We start from the raw sequence: 20,342 nt of genomic DNA, 5'->3' as shown, positions 1-20,342 counted from the left end.
CCACTGGGGTAGGAACAGTGTGCATTCTGAAAACCAGCTACTTGAGGGACTGACATGACTTGGTGTGTGCACACACACATGTATGTGATCTGAAAAGACCAGGGACTAGCTGCTGGGAGGACCAGAGTAAATGGATTTGGTGTTATCTACTGGAGTCAAACCGGGGGTGTTGGAGACCCTGGCCTATGGTGTCAGCTACTGGAGCAAGTGGTGGGGTTCTGAGTGCCAGCTACCGATGCGATCTGTGTGTGTGCAAGTAAAATTTGTTGTCTGCTACTAGAGTCAGACTAGGGGTATAGGTGCTGCACAGCCAGTAGTGTCAACTACTGGAGTGGGGAGGGGGGATCAGCATCAGCTACTGGAATGAGTGGGGATCTTTTATCTTCAGCCACTGGGTGGGGAACAGCATGCGTCCTGAAAGCCAGATATTGGGGGGAATCAGCATCAGTGAGGCGAGTGAGAGGCTCAATGCTAATGACTGGAGCAGCACTGCAAGTCACAGCATGCATACCTAGATCTGGCTGCTGAGGGGCAGGGGGAAGTTGGGTGTCTGTATTTTCCCCAAACCAGCTGTGTGGGTATGCATGTGCAAGCATCTTTGCTAGCAAACTTCAAGCTGTACTTGCCAGCAAGTAGCAGAAGGGTCTTGGGGCTGGGCTGGGGCATAAGGCAGGCAAGGGTTAAGGTTGGTATACCCATGGGGACTTGTGAATGTAGAGTGCCTGGGGGATGAGCTTGTGAGTGCATTCATGCTTGCTATCCAGCGTCAAGCTCAATTAGCCCTGAGTAGGAACCCATGAAGCAAGTAAAACGGTCTGGGACTGGGGCAGGGCTACCAGGTAGACAGAAGGTCCATGACAGTACTTGAGGGATCCTCAAAAGTGTGTGTGAACTTTCATTAGTGACTTTGTATCTCTACCAACTGAGACAGAGTAGAGATCCATTCTGAATTAGGCGAAGTGTCTAACAACGGTGAAAAGTCTGTGAGGCCAAAGCTGAAGGAAAACTCGCATGCCGAGACGGCAAGGAGACAGAGAAAGAAAAACAGAAAAGACCACGAGGTCAATTTGCCCCCGACCTAGGAATTCCTTTGATAAAGAAGAACTGGCGATAAATGTCACGCGGAATGAATATGTATGAACCTATTGTGAAACTGTATGCATATGCATTTGGAAGGGGGATAAAAGGAGGTCTGAAATCTTCAGGGGTACGCATGCCTTTTGAGGAGAATTTTCTCTGCATGATTCCGGCGCTGTAAATAAACATACCGAGCTTTACAACTTTTATAAAGTTGTGAGGTTTCTTCTTTTCTCCGCAAAACACAACCAGAGGAGAAAGGGGGCTTGGCTGTTGTCCTAGGGTGACATTATGATGCTTGTATCCCCATTTGTGTGTTCTGTTTATGCTGGATATTATGTTCTGTGCCTTCAAGATTGGCTCTGAAGAGTGAATGTTTTGCTTTGGTTTCTTATCAGCTGCTCCCCCATGGCTGGCGGGACACACAGACAGGACAGTACATAGTGCAGCTTTTGCTTTTTGCTTGGCTTTTCGCTTTGCTCTTGCCTAGTCTTTGCTCCTGCTTTGTTCTCACTTTTTGCTTCTGCTCGTTAGTTAGTAGCTAAGCAGTCCAAATTTTTTCCTGGACTGTTTCACCTTTCCCTTTTTTTTTACCTACTCGAACCGTCTCCAGACCGGGACCTAGGAAACACAGAGAGTTTGCACCTTGTGGCTGCAGCAGCTACCCCAGCGCCAGAGGGACTGAGAACAGGGCGACCACCCCCAAGAGAGGCTTTCTGAATTTGTCATCTTTTTCAGAGTGGTGAAAGAGTGGTGTTATCCAGAATTGTTCATTTTTTGTGCAGGGGAGGTGCTGTGCCTGTTAAATTAACAGGTTCTTTCCACTTCTCTCTGAGGAATTCTTCCTGAACCAGTTGGGGGGAGGGGCTGTGTGGGTTTCCTTTCTGGAGAGGCCCCCTTTTGGAGGTTTGCTCCCAAATTTGCCCTAAACCAGGACAAAATTTGGTGCCCAATGAGTGGGGCTCGAGACAGAGTGAAAAAAACCCTGTTTTGAATGCATTTTGGTTGCCATTACTCTGTGTTCGTATAAAGCAGTTAATAGCCATGCTTTTTGAATTCATAGTGTCTCTTGGGGTGAAGGCTTGCATGCATTTCTGGTCCCTAGGTTTTTTGAGATCTTAATACCTCTATGGTCCCTAAGTTTATTTTCTTACCCAGAAATACTGCTAGTATTGTCCCTAATCCATAGTTTTTACAGCAGAGGGGCAGGGACCAGAATAGCTATCCTGCTGGGCTTGGTGGTAATGGTTTGTAAAAAGTTTATAAACATGCTGGGGTCTGCTCCAGGTATGAATGGTTTGTGGCTATGGTTATGCATCCAGTTTGCTAGAGGAGGAGCAGGGGAAGAGGCTTTTCACCCTTTCCTTTCCTTCTTCTCCTCTGAATCTGTTACATCACTATTGGAGAATGTTCAGTTTCCCCTGAATGTTAAAGACACCATTTTTCTGGTATTTAATCTGGTAAGCTTCCTCTATACAGTCTGCTGCTTCTCTAGAATGAGGGCTGTGATTTCTAGAGGGGTTGATGAGACCCCTGACCCAGAAGTAGACCCAGGAGTGGAAAATCCTGGGTGGTGTGGGAAATGGGAGGATATGGGCCAAATCCTGAAAGAATTCACTGACCCGATAGTCTGGGACTTTCCACATGAACAAATTCAGAACCCAGCTGATGTGGGGAAATACCTGAAAGAGAAGTACCATGACGACCCTAAGGAGAAAAAGATCATTGCAGTGAGCTGGGCCCTGGCATATGCTTATCGCACACTGCTAGATACTGCAGGACAGCAGACAGAGGCAGGGGGGCAGGGAGATAAATCAGCAGCTATCCCAGTCACTCAGGCGGCAGCCAACACCCCAGGCTTGAAGCCAGCAGACAAACCAGATAGTGAGCCTAAGCCAGTAGCTAAACCAGACAGTAAGCCTCAACCAATGGCTGTTGCTACAGGCACTAGAAGTGGAAAATGCACGGACAAGATTAATCGACCAGTGGATGATGAAGAAGATGATGATGATGATGATGATGATGATGATGATGATGATGATGATGCAGGAGAAGGACCGTCAATGCCTCCTGACATAAAATCAGGAGTCAAAGCAGCAGGTGCAAGATCAGATGCCAATATTGAGTCCTTTTCCCTGAAGGACCTTTGTGGCCTAAGGAAGGATTACACTCAGGAAGGATTACACTCAAAGACCTGATGAATCCTTAATTAGTTGGTTAGTCCGTCTTTGGGATGCTGCAGGCGAGGCTACTATTCTGGATGGCACTGAAGTGAGGCATTTGGGATCCCTGTCACATGATCCCGTCATCGACCAAGGAATGTTGAGGGGGGCTAATACTCACAGCATCTGGGCACGAGTCTTGGACAGTGTTGCACAAAGATGCCTGTGTGCAGATGATCTCTATATGCAGCAAACCCAGTGGAAGACCATAGAACAAGGTACCAAATGCCTGAGAGAAATGGCAGTGGCAGATTATCTTCTCAGATGACGTAACAACTAGGAACCCAGACTTAGTACCATGCACGTATGTGATGTCGTGAAAACTTGTACGACTTGGGCCACATGAATATGCTTCTGCTTTAGCCATACCGAAGCGGGATGAGAGGTATGAGACCATGCTTGATATGGCAAAGAAGCTCTGAGCAGATGCGGATGCTGTACATGGCCCAACAAATGCCAGAATCGCAGTGGTGGAAAGATGTCTGCAGAAATTAAGGGATGAGATAGAGGAGAATAGACATTCCTGAGTACAGTCAGATCGTGAGCCCTCTTTGCCTGGTCACCCGCAAGAAGAACAATTTCCACTGGGGCCCTGAGCAGCAACAAGCCTTTGCACAGATCAAGCAGGAGATCGCTCATGCAGTAGCCCTTGGCCCAGTCAGAACGGGACCGGATGTGAAGAATGTGCTCTACTCTGCAGCCGGGAACCATGGCTTGTCCTGGAGCCTTTGGCAGAAGCTGCCTGGGGAGACTCGGGGTTGACCACTGGGATTTTGGAATCAAAGCTACAGAGGGTCTGAAGCCAACTACACTCCAACAGAGAAAGAAATCTTGGCTGCCTATGAAGGAGTCCAAGCCACCGCAGAGGTGATTGGTACAGAAGCGCAATTCCTGCTGGCACCCTGAGTACCGGTGCTGGGGTGGATGTTTAAAGGCAAGGTTCCTTCCACTCACAATGCCACCAGTGCTACATGGAGCAAGTGGATTGCTCTTATCACACAGCGCACCCATATAGGTAAACTGAATTGCCCTGGGATTTTGGAGGTCATTACAAATTGGCCGGAAGGTGAGAATTTTGGTGTCACAGATGAAGAACAAGAACCAGTGACACATGCTGAAGAGGTGTCGGATCTCAAGATCTCAGTCCTGAGATGCTGAGCCTCCGAGACCACCTTGGGGGGCTCGGGAGTCCTGGAATGTTGCCAGAAGTGTCTGGTGGCTGGACTTTGGTCCTACACAGGAGACGACAAGGATGAGGGCTTCACCGGGGTGAATGGTGAAGGGATTAGTTAATTAGAGAGTGAGACACAAGGTTTAAGATTTATGTACAGGGGGGTTTGGAGGAGTAAGATGGAGGAATTGGGGTGTGTCCTGTCCTCCTTCTTCTTCCTCTTCTCCTCCATCTTCTTTGGCCACGGTGGCATTTTTGGATTGGTTATTACTGAGAGTGCACCGAGTTATAAGAATAGATGGTATTGGGGAAAAATGATAAATATTGTACGCGTAACAATGGGCATAAAGATACGTGGCTGCCCGGGAGGGCAGACAGTGTGCCCATGGCTGACTGCTGAGCAGATCTCTGTTCGGCTGAAAGAACATCTTTTAGATAAACAATTAATAAACATAAAAACTGAAAGAAGAACTGAAGCCTCTTCTCGTCCTTCGATACGCGGGCTGCCCCAAGGCCACTCCGGGCCTTTCCAGGCCCCTCAAACAGCCGAGATAAACCGGACAAAGAGGCTCCTCCATGTAACCTACTGCCACCAGAGGAAAGACACTAGGCTCTTTTCACTGGCGGTTCCTGTCACATCGTAGGGATGAACCGGAAGTGGAAAGCAGCCGTATGGAGCCCCACACGACAGGTCGCAGAGGCCACTGAAGGAGAAGGTGGATCAAGTCAACTTGCGGAACTCAAAGCGGTTCGACTGGCCCTAGACATTGCAGAAAGAGAGAAGTGGCCAAAGCTCTATCTCTACACTGATTCATGGATGGTAGACAATGCTCTGTGGGGATGGCTGGAGAGGTAGAAAGAGGCTAACTGGCAGCATAGAGGAAAACCAATTTGGGCTGCTAATGAGTGGAAAGATATCGCTACCAGGGTAGGGAGGCTACCTGTGAAGGTCTGCCATGTAGATGCCCATGTCCCCAAGAGTAGAGCCAATGAGGAGCACCAAAACAATCAGCAGGTAGACCAAGCTGCAAATATAGGGGTGTCCAAAATAGACCTAGATTGGGAACATAAGGAAGAGTTATTCCTAGCTCAATGGACCCATGATGCCTCAGGCCATCAGAGCAAGGATGCCACCTATAAGTGGGCACGAGACCGAGGGGTGCATCTAACCATGGACAGTATTTCTTAGGTTATCCATGACTGTGAGACGTGTGCTGTGGTCAAGCAGGCCAAGAGAGTGAAGCCCCTCTGGTATGGTTGGCAGTGGTCCAAGTACAAGTATGGGGAGGCTGGGCAGATTGACTATATCACACTGCCCCAGACACACCAAGGCAAGCGCTACGTGCTGACCATGGTAGAAGCCACCACTGGACGGTTGGGAACCTACCCTGTGTCTCATGCTACAGTCTGAAACACCATCCTGGGCCTTGAAAAGCAGGTCCTTTGGAGGCATGGTGCCCCTGAGAGGATTGAGTCAGATGATGGGACTCATTTCAAGAACAGCCTTATCAACACCTGGGCTAGGGAACATGGCATTGAGTGGGTGTACCATATCCCCTACTGTGGGATCTCAGCACCTCAGGACTGAGGTGCCGAGCCACCGAGACCACCCTTGGGGGGCTCGGGAGTCCTGGAATGTTGCCAGAAGTGTCTGGTGGCTGGACTTTGATCCTACACAGGAGACGACACCTGTATGAGGACAGGAGGACTTCACCGGGGTGAATGGTGAAGGGATTAGTTAATTAGAGGGTGAGACACAGGGTTTAGGATTTCTGTACAGGGGGGTTTAGAGAAGTAAGATGGGGGAATTGGGGCGTGTCCTGTCCTTCTTCTTCTTCTTCTTCTCCTCCATCTTCTATGGTGATGGTGGCACTTTCGAATTGGTCATTACTAAAAGTGCACCGGACAATAAAAATAAAAAGGATTGGGGAAAAATGATAAATATTGTACACGTAACCATGGGTATAAAGATGGGCGACTGCCCGGAGGGCTACACAGCGTGCTCATGGCTGGCTGCTGAGCAGATCTCTGTCGGGCCGAAAGAAAATCTTTTAGATAAACAATTAATAAACATAAAGACCAAAAGAAGAACTGAAGCCTCTTCTCGTCCTTTGATACGCGGGCTGCCCCAAGGCCACTCCGGGCCTTTCCAGGCCCTTCAAACAGCTAAAAACCGACACCCTACCATGCACCAGCTACAGGAAAAGTAGAGGTACAATGGGCTACTAAAATCCCAGTTGAAAGCCTTGGGTGGGGGATCTTTCAAATATTGGGAGCAGCATTTAGCAAAGGCACCTGGTTAGTTAACACCCGAGGTTCCACCAACCGAGCAGGTCCTGCCCAGTCTGAGTCCCTGAATACAATAGATGGAGATAAAGTTCCAGTGGTACATGTCAGAGGTTTGTTAGGGAAGACTGTGTGGATCAATTCTGCCTCGAGTACAGACAAACTCATTTGTGGGATTGTCTTTGCTCAGGGACCAGGTTGCACATGGTGGATAATGCAAAGAGATGGAACAACACGTGTACCTCAGGGAGATCTGATTGTGGGGTGTGACTGATATGCAAATATCACTGTTTGTTGGATGTTACTGCCATTGTCTGTACAATAAACCATACAGACATGAGATAGAAGGAAATGTGTAAGTGTCGAAGGTCTGAGCAAGTGAAAGATGGAGTTTTGAGTGAGTAAAGTGAAAGGGGGGAATCCTGCAGCTCTGTAGTATGGGGCCTGGATTCAGTGGTCCGGTGTGGGGATGTGATGAGGGCATGATGGGTATTGCTTGTAATTTTTGGGGGAACAGATGGAAGTTTTATGTGAATAAAATGCATGATATGTGGTAGTATGTTGATGATATGGGGATGAGAGTTGGAATGTCCTAGGTTGGCATTATGATGCTTGTATCCCTTTCTGAATTTATCTTTTTCAGAGCGGTGAAAGAGTGATGTCATACAGAATTGTTCATTTTGTGGGCCGGGGGGTGCTGTGCCTGTTTGGGGGAGGGGCCGTGTGGGTTTGCTTTCTGGAGGGGCCCCCTTTTGGAGGTTTTCTCCCAAATTTGCCCTAAACCAGGACAGCTGTCTGTTTTTATGTTATATGCAGGTCCTGTATATTAGGTGCTGTTGAAGGCAGCACCTTGTCTGGGGCAGTCTCTGTAACCAGACATGTCAGTGCGCTCTCCGTGTGCTTCTGGGATACATGCTCAGCTTTGCAACTGATTGAACCAGCAAACAGATAAGTGAGAGTTGAGTCCCTCAACCTAGACAGAGACTCTGGGTGCCCAGGATACTGGGCTGGGCTTAAGCAACTGGGCAGGAGGGAGTCGTCGGTTGGAGGAGTGTCTCAGTTTCAAGACAAATTTCAGGAGAAAACATCCCGGAATTAATGTTTCCTCTAAAGAGAAGAGCTCCATTAATCCCTTTTTGCCAATGAGAGAAATGCATAGCCGGGTGAAAGCGAAGAAAACCCCTGATTATTAACAAAAAAATAACGGTGCCTACAAGGCGCAGAAAATGAAAGAAAAAAATTTAAATGAATGCAAAATATTTGTGAAAAATGTGCATTATATGATTGTCTCTTCACCAATAGTAAAATGAATACTATATGTGTTATGTTGGAAAATTATGCTGTATTAATCTCTTTTAAGTAGTGTGGTAAATATAGTTTTTAGTCTATAGCGTAATATTAAAATAGAAACTATGTGATGTAAGATACTTTTTGTAACTAGCTCAAGGAATGGATAAGATAATCAAGAAATCCTTTGCATAGACATAACAGCAACAAGACACTAAAATCCCCAAGTGAAGAATTATTGCCTCCTTATTGGGAAAACCCATCTTCATGGGGACCAAGACGATGAATTTACAAGATGAGGGGAGCAAGTTGACAATAGCCTTAGCCACTCCTCCCCAGAAACCCAGTAACAGCCTTCTCTTGGCTGCAAGCACTTTCCCTTTTGGTGTGGTTACAGTCACAGCTGGCAGGGGCACTGACAGATCCCCCACCAGGCAATGACGGTGCAATGACTCACCTGCGGCTGCAGGGAGCACTGTGAAGAGAGTCCAGCCATCTCTCTCTCACGTGGGAAATAGCGGATGAAGACGGCTAGAGGGGAAGGGGCTTCTTTTACAATTTCACACGGGGAGTCAATCTTGGTGCCTCCTCAGGACAGCAAAAGAAGCTGTAGCAGGAACCTCAGGAGAAGCAAGCTGGAATGGCAGGATCTCCCGGCAGGCAGGGGGTGAAAAGCTACTCAGAGGAATAGCGGATTTGTCTTTACAAACAGACTGTGGGTCTGCTGGTAGATAAAGCTAGCACTGGGAGATAAAAGAAATAATGGGAAGGATTCCACTGATTGACGAATGGAAAAAGATATTTGCTTTTACAAATAAACTTTAGGTTTGCTGATAAATGAAATTAGACATCGAAAGATGAAAGAAATAATGGGGAAGAAAAACCCCTAAATTTCATATCAAATAAAAATTAAAAGGGAGGGTTATACATTAGAGGGAAATCTTCAGTATCAGGCATATCGGGAAGTCTGTACCTTTCAGGTACCTCAGCCAATGGGGAAAGAGAGAAGGGAAATGCAGCCAGGAAATTAGGATAAAAAGGGAGGCTGCGTCCTCCAAAAATTTGAGAGATCCCAGGGGAATGCCCTATGGCCTCTCCCTTTATTCAAATAACGTAAAAGGACTCCTCTGTCTCTTTTTTGGACATAAACCTCTGAAGTTTGTGGATTAATTTTCCTAACACTACAGTGTAGCACAATTCCAGAGCAATGGCAGAAGTACAGCAGGGGTTGGGCAGCAGCAGTCCAGCTCCCGAACAGAGTAAGGAAAAGGGTCCCTGGGATTTCTCACTGGCACTGGCTGGTTCTTTGGGTCCAGGCTGTATGAAGGGTGGGGGAGCAGCCCCTCGGCAGGAAAAACAAGGGTATTCCCGGGTCTTGTTGGGGCACACACTGGCTCTGGGCTTCCTGACAGAAGAGCAGCAGAAGAAGCCAAGCCGGCAAGCGCAGTCACAGTGCCGAAGTAAAAAAAAAAAACCAAAAAACCAAAAAACAAACAAAAAACCAAAAAAAACCCAAAACAAAACAACCAAACAAAAAGAAGCAGGCAAAACCCACAGAAAGAGCAGGATCTCTGGTCAGAGATACCGGCTGCACATGTCCAGTTGAATGACCCGAGCGGAAAAGGAAGGGCTGGCTGTCTCTTGTCTCGCTGGGCTCCCAACTCCCTCTGGAAACCCTGACTTGGCTCCCATTCACCACGGTAGTCCTAGAGCCAGGGAGGATAGGGGGTAGAGCAGGGGCAACAGCCACCTCGGGCACAAACAAAACAAAACAGATCAAAAGGTCCCCAAATGGTTTGGGATAATAAACTATCGCCAAGACAAGGAGGTTGCTAGGCTCCTAACATCTCTTAACAGTATTTGCAAATTAAGTTGCTCATCAAGCCTTTTATGCTTCTGTCCTAGGTTGACTATATGATGCTTTTATCCCTAATCGTCTTGTTCTGTTTATGCTGAATAATAAGTTTTGCACCTTTAAGACTTGTTGCAGAGTGTGAAGGGGGGAGTGAAGAAGCGCGCAGTTTGTTTTCAGACACTGCACTCACTCCTTCACATTCCTGCTCCTGGACTCTGTTGTCTGCGGATAGACAGACAGCGGGACAGAGATCTTCTTTGCTTTTAGTTAGTTTTAGCTAGCTGAGGTGTTATAAATTGAGACAACAATTTTCCAAGTAAAACCAAGAGAATTTATTGATTACAGCGGGCAAAGCTATAAGCAAATCAGCGCTGGGCAACAGGGGAGTGTCCTCTCCGCCACTGCCGCACTCTTCTGATTTTCTGTGGAGTTCTTATACAGTCCTTCTTCCGGGTTGATGTGTAGTACTCTGCGTATTCTTCTTTTGTGTTTAGGTGGTCATAGTCCACCTCCCGGGGTCTGAAGATGAAGGTCGGTAATTTTCCTTTGTCTGATTCCTGGAATTTTTAGGCTCAATCTGCTGAGTTCCTGGAATCTTAGGTTTACTGAGCAGATAAGCTGATACTGTGTTAACAATCATAGCAAACCCTCCACCCATATTAACAGTTTACTAAACAGATAAACAAATGTTTGTGAAACCTATTGTCTTTTGGTTTCACCTTCCTTATCCTTTTAAGTCTGGAAATTTACTTAAACAAACTAGAGGTGATGCAACAGTCTTACTGGAATAACTTTGTCAGCTTTGATGAACAAACTTAAAGTTTTTAACCCATTACATGAGGCAAAGAAGTTTCCTGGACTGTGGGGTTTTTTTTCCTTTTTCTTTGGACCTGTTTAAACCTGCTCTGGACTGAACACCCAGAAGAGCACCGGCAGCTCACACCTATGGCCCACCGGGCCAGGCCTGGGCCGTGACATTTCCAGCAGCGGAGGGACTGATAAGAGATTGAGTGAGCTGAACTGCCACCCGGGGAGGGGATTTTCTCAGTTTGTCATCTCTTTTAGAACAGCAAGGGGTTTTATTGTTTAATATTGTTTAGGTTTTATTGTTTAATAAACAGGTTTTTTCCACTTTTCTCCAAGGAGGTATTTTCTTCCCGACCGATTGGGGGGAGGGGCCGATTGAATCTGCTTTCCTAGAGGATCCCCTTTGGGGGCTCTCTCCCAAATTTACCCTAAACCAGGGCAAACCAGGACCTGTGTAATGGAGAACTGGAGACACAAGTGAGGAGTGAGAGAAGGGTTTAAGTTTCTGAAATAGTAGTATGATTCATTTAGTATTGTCTTCCTGTGACCAGACAGTCTGCTGAAGAATTGGTCTCAAATTACAGTAAGTCATATATGTTTCAAAGGGATTTCTGACTACTATCAGTGACTTATCTCTCCAGGGACATTTATTAGACTTTCTTTTTTCCTTTCAGTGGTTTATCATTCTTTGAAACATAATAGTGATCATTTATTCACAAAAATCAATGTAACTACGCTGGTCTAGTGCATTGACCTTGGCTGGACACCAGATGCCCACCAAGACACTCTATCACTCCCCTTCCCAGCAGGACAGGGGAGAGAAAATAAAATGGAAAACAACTAGTAGGTTGAGATAAGACAGTTAACCAAAACAAAAAAAAGTGAAAAATTGCACATGCATAAGCAAAGAGGAAAAAAAGTTTATTCTCGACTTCCCATCAGATAGAATGTCCAACCACTTCCTGGGACGTAGGGCTTCAGCATGTGTAGCAGTTTTTCCAGAAGACAAATATTACACATGGGACGACTTGTTCTGTGGAGTCGGTGATCAGAGACAGGGACAACACACACCCCAATATCCATGTGGCAATAGAGAATGTTTATTGGTTCAATCCCTCTTTATAAAGGAGGTTTGACTGGATAGCTCATTGGTCTGATCTTTTAACCCCACCCAGCTGCTGGACCAGTGAGATGTCTACAGCTTAAGCTGGAATGTAATTGGTTGAGGTTCCTGTCTGTCAACCCAGAGGTCAGTTTATGGAACCATCTAGGTTTCTTATTTATAGCCTAATTAATTGCCCAGTACAAGCCAGCTTGTGCTGTGACATACTCTGACACCTCCTTTCTTTATTAAAAAGTGCAACCTCCTCTCTGTCACGTCTCTGCAAAAGCCCCTTGCAAACAGGGTGGCAGAGGACAGCATGGGTTTAATTTGCATGAGGCTATGCATCACTGGAGCTGCAGCATTCATGTCTAGGAGCTGTTAGGTGAGAACTACTATCTTTTCAGGCTAACATGTCACAGGCTATTTTCTTAGAAGTTACAAGTTACAACTAATCTCTAAAAACAAAAAACTATTTAACTCTTAAACTATTTAACCCTTAGAACTGTTAGAGAAAAACCCAACTACCAGAAAAACAATCTGTAAACAGAAAAAGAGTTTGTAAACAAATGAAATAACTCTAACTTCTAGAGTCTCAGCTTTCCATGAGGTAGGTGATCAGCTGTTCTGGTTACATGACTGTGATGTCTGTTGAGGGGTCATCAGGAGGATTGCTGCCTGTGGTCCCAAGCTGGACACATCTGGCAGGTATCCAACATGTAACATTGTCTGTTGAAAAACATGCATATCTCTTTTTTTAAAGTACTAAGATCTCAAGGACCCTTCCCCCCATGTATTGGTGAGGAGGTCTCTCACCATTACTTTGGGTTTGGGCAGCTGAACATCACAGGATGATTGTAGTGATAAAAAGTGATTTAAAATAACTGGGTTCTGGGACTTTTCTAATACTGCTAAACGATTTAGTGTTTATATAGCTTTAGCTATTCTGCTCTGTGGGGTCTCACCACATGCCTCCTGTCATTATAGAGAAGGATGGACACGACACAGCGAGCAATGTATCCAAGGCTTTTTTTTATTGCTGCATGTTCTCCTTTTTTATAGTTTTACCTACTTTTTGTGTGACTCCAATTGGTTAGTACCTTTCTATTGAAGAATGGAGGGAGAGACCCAACTTCCTTGTTCAGCATCTGACTCCGGTTTATTCATCAATCAATCACTTTTTATAACCGTGTTAATTAAGTTCATGCATATTGCAAAATCTGAGCTCACAATAGGTCAGAGATAACATACCAACCCCTCCTTATGTTTCCAATACCAAGATTTGGGTTCTCAGAATTATTTTTGCTTTCCCAAAACAGCCAAAGATAGAACATCCACTTGTTATGAGAAAGCTGCCTGAGAACTCTGATGTGCAAGGCTCTCAAGGCCTTTATGTTTGTCACTTTTACTTGAAATTAAAAACAACCTGAGAACCTCTGCTGTTTACAGAAACCGGCTGTGAGAACCTGTCCCCCACAGCTGCCTTCCAAGCCATCCCTGAAAAAATCTCCAACACCTTTATATCCAATTACTCCATTGGTTAGTAAAAGGTATTTTTCATGTCCATCAAATATCTTTATTCTTAAATTGTTTACATACTTTCTTCGCTGATTCTCATGGGACAGATTTAATGTTTATGCAGGTGCTAGTTGTTTTTCACCCCGGAACAGATTGTTATGTTAACGAAGTGTTCATGCCAGGATTCTTTTCACATGGGAACTTGCAAAGTGCCAGCCACTGATCTAACAGAGCAGGCCTGATTTTATGAGGCCTCTCTTGAATATTTTTTCTACTTGACTGCAACAACCTCCCTTTTGTTTATTAAGTATACCTTTTAAATTACCATGCACTCTTTCCACTACTGCTTGTCTAGTTGCAAAATGGAGGATACCAGTTTAGTGTGCCACACCCCGAGTTGTAAAAATTGTCTAGTTTTCTGTGAAGTGTATGAAGGGCCATTGTCTGTTTTGATGGTGTGAGGGATGCCCAAAGCTACAAAAGCTGATCACCAGTGTGCGATGGCATCCCGACATTTTTCTCTTGTGTGTACTGTAGCCCATATTGCTGATGAAAAAGTATCAATTGAGACATGCATATTTTAAACAGCCAAATTCAGGGATGTGTGTGACATCAGTTTGCCAGATTTTTCCAGCATGCAAACCATGAGGGTTCACCCCCTTGTCCTAGATTGCAAGGCAATGCGTGTATTCTATTTGCCATCTGTTAGAGGTGTGGCAGTTACCTTCTGTTAATTGGACAGTATTCTTTATCTCTTCCACAAACCAATCCTCCCTCCGGGGAGACATCTGCTGTTAATGGGCTATTGAGTGTCACTGCATGACTGATAAAAATCGCAGCATCCCATTGTGAGATGCTCCACCCAGAGGGAGAAGCCAAGCATTCCTAAATGGATATAATCTGAGATTTTGGGACACAAGAACAGCCTTTCCACTGGGTTCCCAGAGGAGCAGCTGACTTTTCCACTGGATCTTCAGAGGAAGACTACACTCTTCTACAGGATCACTGCTCCAATAGAACTACATCTGCCACTGCAGGAGGACTGCAGCCACCATTCCAATTGGACTGCTACCAACACCCTGACCAACAGGGTGTCAGGTCGTATTCTGACTCTGTCAGTTGTGGTAGATAGGGACAGGCGGTTGGAAGATCACGTGATGTAATGGAAAGGCAGGACCCTCTTTTCCCCTAAGATAAGAAATTACCCTAGGAATGTAGCCCCCTTAACAGTAGTGCCAGTAACTTTCCATTCCACACCCAGTAACTTTCCACTCCTTACTAACCATAGATAGTAAAGGCAGATCCCCTCTGACGTAGAGAACCCCTTAGACTATAAAACCCCACAAGAAGAGATAATAAACGCCTTTTGACCATCCACCACATTGGTGTCTGCCTGCTCACTAGCCCGAGCGACCCTGGAGAGTTGGGTCGCCGTGCTGTTCCTCAGAACCAGGTCGCCTTGCCTTGTATCAGAAGGCAACAACTGGTGCCGAAAACCCGGGAGACGATCAGCGCCCGGGGAACGGGAATTCGCCTGGACAGAGGATGGCGGCTGCACAGTGTCGCAGACATTTTTTCATAGAAATCCTTTCTTTGGGATTTGTCCATCTTCTGGGAAGCAGAGCCCCAGAAGAAGAATGTAAACAATTGTTATCAGCTGCTGTGAAATGTAGCAGGTGTCCCTGTGATTGGCTCATCTTCCATGTGTACCATTAAAGGCCAATCACAGGAGCAGCTCAAAGACAGATTCCCTGGACACAGAACTTTGTTATTCATTCCTTCTATTCTATTCTTAGCTTAGCAGCCTCTGCAACTTCTCTTCTTATTCTTTTTAGTATAGTTATAATGTATTATATATCTTATATGAATAAATCAAGCCTTCTGATCAAGAAACAAGATTCTCGTCCTTCTCTCACCACAGTGACCATCTAAGGTCACTGTAATAGCACAGCTGGCCTAGCGCAGCGGGAGGTATGCCTCCGGACCAGCGTGGACCATGGAATCCACAGCGAGGGTCGTAAGTCAGGCTCATGAGCAATGGGGAATTAAATGTGAGCTCAGGAATATTAATCTTGCTATTGCAAGGCTCCAAGACCTGGGGACAATCGAACGTCCGGTAAATATATTCGGAAGTGTGGAAGAAATGCACTGCCAGCTTAGCAGAGGACACTAAGTCCTCAGGCAGTGGTAAAAGCCTCAAAGCGTGGGGGAAAGTAGAAGAGGCCCTATGCAAGGCAATAGAAGAACAGGAGACATGGAAAGCCGCGCGTACACGTTTATTAGCTACACCAAAGCTGGGGGTGGGGGCTGCGACGCAAACCGCCTCTGAGAGCGATCTGATTGAAGGTGGGAATACGCAGGGGCCGGGCGCATTCCACCCCTTCCCGAGCCCGAGCCCAGACCCCCCAGAGCCCCCAGAAGACTCCCCCTGAACACCCAGGGGACCCTCCGACCCTCCCGCGGAGCCCGCCGGGTGCCAGCCTCCCCGCGGAACCTTCCCAAAAATCCGCGGTTTCTTTATCCGTCCCTCCCTTGCCGGTCGCCGATCCGGCGCAGGAGGCAAAGCAGCGCGTGCGGTCCTTTTGGGGAGATCTCGAGGGGGGAACCTGAGATACTGAGAAAACGGCTAGCACGGACACGCGGGCGGCGACCCCGCCGCCGCCGCACACGGCAAAACATGGCGCCGGCGAACCAGGGGAGCGAGTCCGCGGTGGGATAACCCTGGAGGCGCGAGTAGTTGCAGATGCGCATGCGCGGGAGACCAGCACAGAGCGCACGCTCAGGCTAGAGCCATGGGTGCCCACAAGCGCGCATGCGCGGGGGAGCGACAAAGAGCGCATATTTGATCAAGACCCGCGCCTAATGCTGCTACCATATAAGGGAGAGATCCCTCGCTCCGGGAGGCAGGGCAAGCCCACAGGGTGGGAGCGGCACCACCCCCGAATGGAGGAGCAGGGTCGAAGCCGCACAAAACGGCACGGAGCGCCGGAAATGTACCAGCAGTCAACTTCCGGCTCAGAGTCAAGTAACAGCTGCTCAGACAGCTCGGAAGAGCCAGCCGATTCCGGCTGGGACTCAGAAGCCTAGAGAGCAGAGTTAATGCGGTTTCGAGCGAAACCGAATAAAGCTTTAAGCAATATCAGGAAACAATCACAACACAAACTCACCGATTGGGGAAAAATAAAAGTAGCTTGTGCAGACTGGGCACCGGCAGCCACGAAACACGCTTTCCCGGTGAGGGTCACCGGAGCGCGGGGGAACCAACAAAGGGCATATACCCCAGTTAACCCAAAAGAAGTGCGAGCGATTGTCAAAGCGATTTCAGAAAAAGGGATCAGCTCAGCTGTAGTATCCACTCTTGTGGATGGCCTTTTTAGCAATAACGATCTGCTCACTTTTGATATTACGCAAATAAGCCGCATGCTTTTTGATGCGGCGGGGCTGATTGTATTTAAGCAGGAGCGGCTGGACGACCGTGTTAGCCCAGGCTTCTGGGGAAGGGCAGCGACCCAGCGAGTTGTCCCCAGCTGGCACAGCTTTCCCTGGCAGCACCCCCACTCCAAGCACTCCCGAGTGGGATCTGTTGGAGCTGTGGGAAGACACCTAGCTAAGGAATGCAGATCCAGGTCCCGGTGAAACGGGAGAGGGAGGGGGCAGCTGGGCCGTATCCAGCCTCCTCCCACCTGGAATATGCAGCGGCCCAGCTACAGCAACCCCCAGTGGGGCAGGGGACCCTCATACTCCATGCCCCCACAGGGAGCAGTCAGTTTCCCATCCCCACCAGCAGTAAAATAGGGGAGGAACCCCTGATGGTGGGGGGGACATGTCGCCTTTACGGCAGTCAGGATCCACACGTCATAGGGTTTCAGTTTTGGGCGGACACAGGATCAGACTGCACCATTTTTCCCCACATCCTAGTCCCAGCACCATCGGCAAGCCAAGTAGATCACCTGGTGTCCGCAATCACGGAAACCCTTCAGGCCAACGGCTTCGAGATCCCGAGCACAAAGATCAAGAGAGGACCCTGCGTGACCTTCCTGGGAGTGGGGATCACAAGCTCCTACGTGACACCCTCCGAGGCGAAGGTCAGTCGAGACGTCAAGACTCTCCACGACGTGCAACGCCTGGTGGGATCGCTGCAGTGGCTTCGCAACATCGTCCTAATTCCTCCTGAGGTCACGGACCCTCTATATGACCTCCTGAAAGGAAAGCACCCCTGGGAACCCAAGGAGCTGACACCGCAAGCCACGAGTTCCCTTGTGTTCTGGTTTGACATTGGCACAAGGCCAAATGCCCACATAAAAATACACCTTCTCTGGTGTCTGCTGTGAGATTTTGACCAGGAATAAACAAAGCAGGCTCTCACTTGGAAAAAGAAGAAAAGTTTATTAACTAAACTACAAAGACAATTACTAAACACACACACAAGGAAGAAAAAGGAAAAAAGAAAAAAAACACAAGGAAAATGAAACCTCACAAAAACACTCTCCTCCTCCTCCTCCTCCCCAAATTCCCAATACAATACAATCCAAAATCCAATCTGGGTCCAGCACCACCCTTTAGAATGCTCAACTTCAGTTCCTCAAGAGGAGAGGGAGTCCTTCCATGTGTCGTGGTGGCCTTTTCCGTCCTTGTTCCGGTGCTCTCACCACCGGACCAGAATCAGGGCTGCTTCCAGGGTTGTCCTTTTAAGGAGGCTGTGTCCAGTTCCAGAGAAGCTCAATCTCTCACCTCTGGGACATCTGTCCCCCCCATATTTTATATACCCCCTGGGGCCGAGGGGTACCCACACTGAATCTTCTTTGGCTCTGGAACATTTCTCCCCCTGGTCTCAGTCTCTGTATTCCAGGGGAACATAGCTCTGTCCATGGCTACACAAAAGAGTCCAGCATAAAATGCCACTCCCTCTTCTCCATCTTTCTAACATCTCTCAGTCTCTCTCTCTCGTCCAGACCTTCATCACTCACTCATCTCCTTCGTCCTCTTCCACTCTTATCTCTCTCGTCTAGGAAGGGTTAGTGTTCTGTGAAATTTTCATTGTCCAAAGAAAGGGTTAAAAACTCCTCCAAGCGGCTGGACTCCTGGCTGCACCCCCCCCCACCATCTCCTCAGCCGGGCTGCCTGCTGCCAGCGCATGTTTACTGCTTTCAAGATAACGGCACACTAACACCGGCTGCACTTTCTCTGTCTGTCTCCAAGGGGGGGGGGGGAACAGGCTGCCCATTGCTTCCCGGCATTTCTTTATTTTCTTCCTTCCACCCTTGGGGCCAGGCCTACCTCTCCCAGGCCAGGCCGCATGGCTTTTCCCCTCCCCCAGCCCAGCCAGCAACTGGGCTGGGGGAGAGACTCAACTCCTTCACCGCCGGAAATCCAAAGAGCAACTTCCAGGGGGAGAGCCCTGCTTTTACCCTGTGTTCTCGGAGGTGGACCCAGTGCCCAGTGGTTAGGCCAGGTGGCAATATTCAAATCTGAGCACTCATTGGCCCCATCCACACAGCATCCCAGAAATCCTGTTTCCGGGTCAAACCATGACACCTTGACTTCATCGAAAGCCAGATGTCCACTGGCACACTCGCCAGGTGGAACCCAGCTGTGCCACTGGACCTATACGTCCACTTTACACCGAAGGGGGGAGTGGGAGCATTGGCTCAAGGACCTTCTGAAAAGGCCCGACCAATCCAATGGGTGGTCCTCGGAAGACCTGCTCATGCATTTTCCCCGGGAATTGAATGCATCGCTAACCTCATCATGAAAGGCAGGAAACTCGCCTTGAAACACCTAGGAACTGAGCCGACAAGCATCCACCTTCCTTTCCGCAAGCAGCCGACCACGGAGTCAGCCAAAATATCGGAGCACCTAGCCCTTGTTCTCACTGGCTTCGGAGGAGAAATCTCCTACTCTGCCAGACCACCCTGGACTCAGCTGCTGACCATTGTCGACATGGACATGCCGCCGAAGGTCATGGACCAACCGCAGCCAGGACCAACGGTCTTCACAGATGCTTCCTCCATGACTTCAACCGCAACAGCAGTGTGGCAGGCAGGAGAGCAATGGCATTGCATCAAAACATGTGACCCCACACTGTCAGTGCAACAGCTGGAGGCAGCAGCAGTGGTCTTGGCGTGCGGACTCTTCCAAGACTAACACCTCAACATTGTAACGGACTCTATGTTCGTGGCAAGGCTCTGCCTAGCCATGCCAGGACCAGGAGTGTCAACATCAACAGCAGCCCTAATGCTGGAAGAAGCACTCTCCTCGCGACAGGGCACCGTGTCAGTCATTCACATCAACAGCCATGACCCAATCAAGGGCTACTTCCAGATCGGCAACGACAAAGCGGACGCTGCAGCAAAAGGCGTATGGACGTTGCAGGAAGCTCGTCAACTGCACGAGTCACTCCACATTGGAGCCAAAGCACTGGCGAAGAGATGCGGAATCCCGACAGCGGACACGAAACATGTGATGGCCACCTACCCTCATTTCCAGAAGTCACCCCTATGGACCTGTGGGGTCAACCCGAGAGGTCTCAAGCCTTCAGAGATCTGGCAGTTGGACTTCACCTGGTGTCAACTACTGAAGCCCCGAGCATGGCTTGCAGTGACAGTAGACACTTATAGCGGAACGATCATAGCCACACAGCACCCCAAAACAAACTCCAAGGCCACAATCCAGCACTGGCTGACAGCCATGGCTTGGCTCGGTATTCCCAAGCAGATCAAAACGGACAACAGTTCCAACTTCACCTCCAAACCAGTACAGGAATTCGCCTCAAAACAGGGCATCACATTATTGCAAGGTATCCCGTATAACAGTACCGGGCAGGCCATAGTTGAGAGAACAAATCAGACCCTGAAAACCAAGCTAGAAGTGTTGGCGAAAGCAGAGGGCTTTGCCAATTCCATTCCCCCAGGAGATCAAGTGCATATGTTGGCAACCGCTTTGCTAGCACTGAATCAATTTCCCAGGGGAGATGAAACAAACAGTCCTGTTCAAAAACACTGGGCCACCCGAGCGCTA

At 48.1% G+C, this 20,342-nt stretch overlaps 1 protein-coding gene across 1 annotated transcript in view; it reads right to left on the bottom strand.

Annotated features, from left to right (window-relative positions):
• The window catches only part of LOC141726803 (uncharacterized), a 64,804-nt gene extending 48,728 nt beyond the window's left edge, over window positions 1-16,076 (bottom strand). Inside the window, exon 1 of the mRNA XM_074531871.1 lies at window positions 15,993-16,076. Coding sequence (XP_074387972.1) covers window positions 15,993-16,076 — 84 coding nt within the window. The remainder of the gene's footprint in view (window positions 1-15,992) is intronic.
• Window positions 16,077-20,342: the final 4,266 nt, after the last annotated feature.

Source organism: Zonotrichia albicollis, chromosome W (genome assembly GCF_047830755.1).
Source record: "Zonotrichia albicollis isolate bZonAlb1 chromosome W, bZonAlb1.hap1, whole genome shotgun sequence".
In the NCBI taxonomy this organism is placed as follows: domain Eukaryota; kingdom Metazoa; phylum Chordata; class Aves; order Passeriformes; family Passerellidae; genus Zonotrichia; species Zonotrichia albicollis.
The sequence above is the reverse complement of the archived record's forward strand: the minus strand, read 5'-3'. Positions and strand labels throughout refer to the sequence as shown.